Genomic DNA, 8,546 nt, shown 5'->3' with positions numbered 1-8,546 from the left:
CTACTGAGCTTGCGCTCTAGAGCCCGCGAGCCACAGCTACTGAAGCCCACACACCTAGAGCCCGTGCTCTGCAACAAGAGAAGCCACCGCAATGAAGCCTGTGCGCCACAATGAAGAGTAGCCCCCTCTCGCCGCAACTAGAGAAAGCCCACGCACAGCAACGAAGACCCAACACAGCCAAAAATAAATTTTAAAATTTTAAAAATTAATTAATTAAAAAAAAATGGGATCATACTGTACCTAGTTTGGGGAGGATATCTTTCTCTTGTTAAAGATGTACAATTTTTTAAAAAATGTACAATTTTAACTTTACAAGTAATGAATTAATATATAATCTTTAAAATTTATTTTTAAATAATAAAGGAATACCTAGAGTAAAAGGTTAAAATCCTCCTTCACACTGCCTCCCGCCCCCCGACTCTTCCTCAAACTCCCTGGAAGTAACTACTACTTATGTTTTGCTGTGTATCCTTTCAGACTGTTTTCTATGCATTTACAGTGAATAATTATATAGTTCTATATTTCAGTTTTTCTGATAATATTATATCACTAACATTTTCCCATTAATTGAATATTATTCAAAAATACTTTTATATAGTGACTGTATTATATTTTATCACATGATTAAGGCAGTGATGTTAAACACCCAGACTCCAGGGTGGCATTGTCTAGTAGAAATATAATGCGAGCCACAAATGTGAACCACATGTGTAATTTTAAATTTCCTAACAGAAATTTTAAAGTATTTTTTTAAAGTGAAAAGAAATAGGTGAAATTAATTTTAGTAGTATATTTTATTTAGCCCAACATAGCCAAATTATTTCAGCATGTAATCAATATAAAAATTATTAATGAGATATTTTACATTTCTGTTTTTCACACTATGTCTTCAAAATCTGGTGTACATTTTACACATACAGTATGTCCCAGATTGGACTAGCCATATCTCAAGTGCTCAGTAGCCATATATGGCTAGTGGCAACCACGCTGAACAGCACGGCTCTAGAGCCAGACTGCCCGGGTTTAAATCCCAGGCCTACCACTTATAAACTATATGACCCTGAGCAAGCTAATGATTCTGTGCCTCAGTTTCTTCATCTGTAAAATGGGGACAATAATACGATCTACCTTTCAGAGTTGTGATCATTATATGAATTAATACACGTAAAACTTAGAAGAGTACCAAACATGTTGTAAGAGCTCAAGCAACATTAGCTATGATCATTTATCCATTCCCCTATTGTTGGACACTGAGGCTATTTCCAGTGCTTCACTTAATACATGGTGTACCAGTGAACCATCTTGAACAAAGTGGGACAGAAAAGCAGACTGGGCTGGATCAAGTCATGGAATGGAAAGAGATATAATCCTGGGCTTCCCTATATTCCCAGACTCTGATTGCCCATTGAGTTTGTGATAAACCTCAACACCAAAATGTCTATTTTTATGTTCCAACAGATAGTGCCAGCCTTCGCAGCTTTGGGAGACAGAGTTCACACTAGGGACAGGTGACTTTGCCCTGGAGTTTCGTGCTATGTGTCATTTAAAAATTCATGAAGGAAGTCAGCCCAAAGCTTCAAGGAAGAGAAAAAGGCTCTACAAAGGCTTACCTGGAAATGTGGCACACAGGTTTGAAATAGAGCCATAAAACCAACTCTTGCCACGTTTCAAATGTAAGTTTCCTTAGAAAAGTAACAGCATTTGGTCTACTGGCCCAACGTGAACCTGGATTCCCCCATCAGGCACTAACTTGGCCACTGGGGGTACAAAGCCCAGGGAGTCCTATGCCTCACCATGCGCACAGGTGATGGGGAGAACGCATGCGGCCTCTGCGCACCTGAAGTACTTGCCGCTCAGGGGCTCCAAGCCCTCAGCCAGGGCGCAGTGCAGGCTGGTCTGGGCCCCCTCCCTCGCCGTCTTGAGGAAGGGGGAGAAGAGCTGCCAGAGCAGGCACAGCAGGAAGGAGTGTCGGACCAGTTCGGAGCGGACGATGCCTGGGTGCACTGCATAGGTGGTGACCCCCGTGCCTAGGGCAAAGAGGGCACAGTTAGACCAGAGACACACTCCGAGGCCAGGGAAACAGCTCATCTCCTGCAGCAACATGCACGAGTGAGAAGAAGGGACTTGGAAAACAGAACCCCTGTGTTCAGAAGACACCACCTCTAGCCAGGTAGAATCTCATGAGTAATTAATTGATCTTCTCCAGAAAGATCTATAGCCTTCTCAGCCTTCTATGCTCCAAAAGGAATGCTTGGTTGAACATCCTTCTATTTTAGCGTCATCTTAATCTTTGGCTTAAATGGTATCTTTGGAATTTCTATTGGAGGGTCTTGAGGGCAGCAATCCTGTTAGAAGGTAGGAAGCTGGGACCTTGTTGTGAATTGCACTTGCCGGGAAAGCACATTTTATGAGGTGTAGATTGAGGGGTGTTGATGGAAATGCTGAGAGTTAACATGCCCCCAAGACACCCCTGCTGCCTCCACTATTTTTAGTACTTACTGCGTACAAGGGCTGTGCTACATGTTTTATGTGTTACCTCATTTGACTCTCAAAGAGGTTCATGAGGTAGGTGATATTAAGAAGCCCATTTACAGCTGAGGAAACTGAGTTCTCATCACAGACAGGTTAAGTAAATTGCCCAAGGTCACACCTAGCTGGTTGCAGGGCCAAGGTCTGAACCTCCAATGTAGAGTAAAGAGCATAGACTTCCGAGCTGGATTTGAATCCTCTCTCGCCTTAGAATTAATATATCTTGCTCGGGCAAGTTTCTTAAGATATCTGTGCCTACCTCTTCTTTTGTAGGGAGGGAAAATATAATAGCACCTACCTCATAGGAATAGTATATTAACACTATTACACAGATAGACGCAGATAGTATATGGCACACGCAAACTCTCCATTATCGTTGTCATTATTAGTATTCATTTAAATGATTACCGTGTTCTTCTACTTTCTGCATTCTGAAAGTAAATACCATTTTCCCCAAACTCTGGCTTATTCACTGTAGCAAATGGTCCTCCAGATTCACAGATGTCAGTGTCAGAAGCTCAGCAAAAACTCCAGGGGAGCACAGAATCATAGGATCAAGAGTGGCCTCACCTCATTTTACAGTTGAGGGGATGAAGTCAAGGGAGGTTAAAGGGACATGTTTGTATACACACGTGGCTTCTGTGTGGTAGAGCAAGAACTCAGACCCAAGTATCTGAAACCCTGACTCCAGGCAGTGAGTGGCAGCTCTGTAGCTCAGCTCACCCTGTAAACCTCAGCAAATGGCACAGGGAAGGAAGCACCCTGGTTTAAAGCAGAGTCCCCACATTCCAGTGCTCCCTCCTTCACTTGCCATATAATCTTGGGCCGGCCGCTTCTTTGGACCTCAGTTTGGACCCATAAAATAGTGAAAACAATACCTACTCTGCCCGTTGCAAGAGGTTGTTGTGAGAAATCAGATGAGATGATAAATATGAAATAAGATGTGACAAAGCACATAAGGTTTATAGGTTCCTGACCCCTGTTCAGTTTTAAGCTTCCCAAGGGCAAGGACTCTGTTTTTACTCTGTTTTATAACCTCATGATCCTTAGTGCACAGAGCTGCCACTGAAATGTGCACGTTTGACATCCTGACTTCAGGAGTTCCTGTGAACCCCTAATCTGGACTGAAGCCCCCTGCTTTTGCTGTCTTAACCCTGGCCCTTTCTCTAGACTTACCTCGGAGCCTCTTGGCCAGCTCACGAGTAAAGAGCACATTGGCCAGCTTGCTGTGGCAATAAGCAAAACTCCGGTTGTAGGACTTCTCACCCTGGAGGTCGTGGAAGCGAATCTTGCCAGCGTGGTGGACCACTGATGACAGGTTCACCACCCGTGCAGGAGCGGACTCCTTCAGCTGCCCCAGGAGCAAGTGGGTGAGAAGGAAGTGGCCTGTGAGGAGAGCCAGCAGGGGAGATTGAAGAGTGGAACGGCAGCCTGGGCTCGGGGTGTGGGAGCTGATGTATGACAGGGCTTCATCACTAGCTCACTATCTTCTGGGTGTGAACATTTTGATACCATGAGTAACTTAGTGCAAATGGTCAGTCAGTCTGAGTTAGTGGAGTCCTCAAGGCAAGGGCCAGAGCTGGACTACCGGTAAGGCAACATATACGTAATCTGTTGTTCTTTGTTCCTCTGTCCTTGCCCCGGTCAGGAGCAACTGCTGGCTTCTGACATCCCCCGTCTGGTTATGATCACACAGCTGTGGGCGTGTACAGAAGGAAGGATGGGATAGTCAGGGAAAATAACTTTTGCCGAGGATCAGAGAACCTGTTCTGTGATCCCCTCACTAGAGCCATTGCCTCGAGCTCTGAACACTAGCCTCTCTCATACCTCAAGTCCTCAAGGTCTGCCTCCACGATGGACCAACCCTTGCTTGCTCGGTCCTCAGTTATAGATATGAGCCCCCCTCCAGCCAAACATGGACTTCTGCACCCCCACTCCTGACCCTGCTTGGCCAGTCTTGCATTACCACAGTCCCATTCAAGAAGGACCTTCTTCTTCCTGGTATCTCCTACGTTTGGGGTTTCTTAACGGTATGAGTAGGAGGAGGTCTCTTTTATGTACTGGTTAGGAGAGAGATAGTGAAAGAAAACCAAATCTCCAGTCTAGCAGAATCTTGGTCTCTGTGAGGACCAGTGGAGATTCTCAGCACTGGTACAGGGTCATCTCCCTACAGAGAACATGATGGCATATGCCTCGCTTTTCACTCACTCCAAGATACTCACCCAGGTGGTTGACTCCCAGGTGGGTTTCAAAGCCATCAGCTGTCTTGGAATATGGGCACATCATCACTCCTGCATTGTTGATCAGAATATGAAGCTGCTTTTCCTCTAAAGAGCACAACCAAGGAGACCATGTGGTTAACAAGGAGTCAGCTAGCTGCCAGTCCTGAGTGTTTGTTCCTTGCCTTTGGACCTATCTCAGTGATATTCAGTAGCCACTGTCATTGGGTTTCTAATTTTTTTTTTTTTTTTTTTTTTTTGCGCTGTACGCGGGCCTCTCACTGTTGTGGCCTCTCCCTTTGCGGAGCACAGGCTCCGGACGCCCATGGCTCACGGGCCCAGCCGCTCCGCGGCATGTGGGATCTTCCCGGACCGGGGCACGAACCCGTGTCCCCTGCATCGGCAGGCGGATTCTCAACCACTGCGCCACCAGGGAAGCCCCTAATTTTTTTTATGTATATAAATTTATTTATTTATTTACTTTTGGCTACGTTGGGTCTTGGTTGCTGTGCACGGGCTTTCTTTAGTTGTGGCGAGCGGGGGCTACTCTTCATTGCGGTGTGCGGGCTTCTCATTGTGGTGGCTCCTCTTGTTGCGGAGCATGGGCTCTAGGGGCATAAGCTTCAGTAGTTGTGGAGCGGGGGCTCCGTAGCTGTGGCTCGCGGGCTCTAGAGCACAGGTTCAGTAGTTATGGCACACAGGCTTAGTTGCTCCGCGGCATGTGGGATCTTCCTGGACCAGGGCTCGAACCCGTGTCCCCTGCATTGGCAGGCGGATTCTTAACCACTGCGCCACCAGGGAAGTCCTGGGTTTCTAATTTTAGTTGCTGTTATCTTCCTGGACACCATTCATTCATTCATCCATTCATTCAGCAAATGTGTACATAGTACTGACTCTGAGCTGGGCTGGGCACTGGGCATACAGTGGTAAAATAAGACAGACATGGTTCCTGTCCCTCATGGATTTCATAGTCCTTGATAGAAGATGGTCATTTTCCAAGATACAGAAGAATATTGGCAGCAGCACAACTTCCTCTCGTGCCTGTGGCCACAGAGTTTTGATTCTCAGGATGAAAGAAGAAAGTGGCATCAGGGCCACACCTCGATGGCAAGGTACAAGCCCAGGTAGGGAACTGTCACCTCCAACATTCCCACTGCTGAGGCAAGAAGATGATAAGGATCCTGCCCAGGCTGTCCACCCGCCATCCCCGTGCCAATTCCCTGCCCTGCTGGTTCGTGTGGCAGAACCTGTGCAGTGGAATCCATGATGGGTCTGATGTAAGGGTCAGAGTTGGTCCAGGGTGGAGCAGCCACTCCCACACCCAGCTTCCTGCCTTTCTAGCCAACCCCCAGGGCCTCACCTGCCCGGAAGCCCTCAGCAAAGGCTCGGATGGATTTGGTATCAGATAGGTCCAGTTTCCGTACCAGCACCTGGGAGTTCTTTGTATCAGCTCGGATTTCACTGGCAGCAGACTCCCCCTTCAGTACATCTCGGCAGGCAATGTATACTCGGGCTCCTGGGGCCAAAACAAACAGACAGCAATGTGTTCAGACCCTGGGCTGAAGAAGAGTCTAGTAAGTGAGTTTGGGACTGGTGGACAGAGCATTCCCCACACCATCCCTAAAGCAGTGAGTGGCTGAATTGCCGCTTCCAGATTCTCCTTGCTATCAGCTTAACCCCAGGCTGGGAACCCTGGTTTTTACACCTGATATTTAACATGGCTTAGGATCTCCTTTTAGAATAACTGACCTGACCAATATTATACACGGACATCATTGTTTTCCTTACTTTATATAATAGGGAAGGAGCAGGAAGGAAGGAAAGTTTAAGCCACAGAGTAAGTTGGTGTCACAGCTGGACTTGAATCCCAGGTTCCTTGAGTTCCTGACCAGAACTTCGAAGCCCAGGAGGAAAGATAAGGGAACGTGAGTAGAGTTCCTAGTGAGAAAGGCAGGAGGTGCTGCCCTGTGGAAACGGAAAGGAAGGACTTGCCTCTGCGAGCAAGCTCTCTGGCTGTCTCCTTGCCGATGCCTGTGTTGGCACCGGTGATCACCACCACCTTCCCGGGAAGCTGCATGTTTGTTCCACAGACCCCACCAGCAAAGAACTTCCTACAGGCAAGAGAAACAAAACATTTATGCACCATCCTTTCCAATCCCAGACTGAGATACATAAAATCCACCCAGCCTCAAAGAGGGATTTCTTTTCGTCGTTGTCAGGAGACTTAAAGAAGCTAATCTTCAGGGGACAGCGTCTTCCCAGTGGGCAAGGCAGTCTCCTGCTTATCCGCTCAGGTTGGGAGGTCACGTGCCCGGAAGCTACAAATGATCATCTGGGCAAATAGAATAAGTTCTCTTGAGCCAGGGCCAATGGTTCCTTGTTAACAAAGATACCTCGCTCGTATCTCTAGAGGTTCCCGGAGGTCATCTTCCTTCTCTATCCTGCCCTAAAAACATGAGGGGGAATGGGCATTAGTGGAATCAGTGGTCCTGAGCGCTCACCTTCAATAAGCATCAATGGTGAGTAACTGATGAACAGCACCTCCAGGGTGCCATATAGAAATACGGCTCTTGGGCTGCCTCTCCAGTTTTAGAGAACCAGAATATTCTGCCATCTCACTAGAGATTTCATACTTGCCATCAATGCACAGAGAGAAAACCTCCCTTGTTCAGAGCTCTGTGCAGAGAGCATCCTTTTACATAGAGTTGACTTGATAAGTTCCCAAAAAGAGGACGGGAGGAAGTAAAACTAACATTACCTGAGCATCATCCAACTGCCAAGCACTAGGCTAGGCATTTTCCAAGGGAATTTAATTCTCTCAACCACTCTGTTATTATCCCCACATTACAGTGGGGAAAGCTGAGGCTCAGAGAAGTTCAAGTCACTTGCTAATGGTGGCAAAACTGGAACCCAAACCCAGGTCTCTATGGCGGGACCTAGAGCAACACTCTGTCTCTGATATGTCCATTTAACCTTCTTTATCATCAACAATTTAAAAGCTCTCTACTCATAACACACATTTCTTTGACATCTCCAGAAATCCCACAGCAAAAGAGCCAACCCAAAACGTTAGTTGAGGGTAGTCTCAAAGGGAAGAGAGTGTGTTCCCTTCCCCAGATGCCTGATACTTAACAATTGAGTCCCTCGGCAATGACCACCCACCGTAAGGCAGCAGGGCCACCTTGACTAGGGACAGTGAAGAAAGGGAGACCTTCAGAGGAACCCAAGGGAATAGAGTGAAAGAGCAAGGACTCCCCCATAAGATGTCTGTCAAGCTACTTAACAGAGTCATCCACTCAGCCTTCCACTAGCATCAGAATTCAAACCCGCCCCTCCTCTCCCAGCCCCAGGTGCTTCCTTCTCATTTCCACCACAGTATTCATAACTACCTCCTTCCTTCCTGCTTTTCCTGCCTTGACTTTCTCTCCCTTGGCCTCCATCCCTTTCTCTTCCTTCAGCAGCTAAGAACTCATCTTCTTACAACCTCCGTGGCTCCCAATTCAGGGCTTTGTAAACTATTGAATGAGTTACTGAATTAAGACAAACCTGATGGATGGAGCTGTCACATACAGGAAAGAAAGGAAGGAGGTGAGCAGTCCCAAGAAAACCAGCATCTTTTCAACTTCTTTAGTTGCTGCTGCTTTACCAAGAGCAACTTTGACTCCAACTCTGGCTCGGGCTCCTCCTGGTCTGGCTCCAACTCTTGGCTGCTTCTTGCTGCTTCTCTTTCCTCCAGCTCCTCTCGCTCCTGGGTGTTCAGCAACAGCCTGGCTCTAAGCGTAGCCCAGAATCCTATTT

The 8,546-nt window shown here is 47.0% G+C and overlaps 1 protein-coding gene across 1 annotated transcript in view; it reads right to left on the bottom strand.

Annotated features, from left to right (window-relative positions):
- RDH12 (retinol dehydrogenase 12) overlaps positions 1-8,546 on the bottom strand; it is a 13,451-nt gene extending 4,905 nt beyond the window's left edge. The window contains exons 1-6 of the mRNA XM_007121379.2: positions 8,295-8,546; positions 6,741-6,859; positions 6,109-6,264; positions 4,752-4,856; positions 3,706-3,915; positions 1,838-2,027 (exon numbers count right to left, since the gene is read on the bottom strand). Of these exons, the coding sequence (XP_007121441.1) occupies positions 1,838-2,027; positions 3,706-3,915; positions 4,752-4,856; positions 6,109-6,264; positions 6,741-6,859; positions 8,295-8,362 (848 nt within the window). The 5' untranslated portion in view covers positions 8,363-8,546. The remainder of the gene's footprint in view (positions 1-1,837; positions 2,028-3,705; positions 3,916-4,751; positions 4,857-6,108; positions 6,265-6,740; positions 6,860-8,294) is intronic.

The sequence above is a fragment of the Physeter macrocephalus genome, chromosome 11 (assembly GCF_002837175.3).
Source record: "Physeter macrocephalus isolate SW-GA chromosome 11, ASM283717v5, whole genome shotgun sequence".
Lineage (NCBI taxonomy): Eukaryota > Metazoa > Chordata > Mammalia > Artiodactyla > Physeteridae > Physeter > Physeter macrocephalus.
The sequence above is the reverse complement of the archived record's forward strand: the minus strand, read 5'-3'. Positions and strand labels throughout refer to the sequence as shown.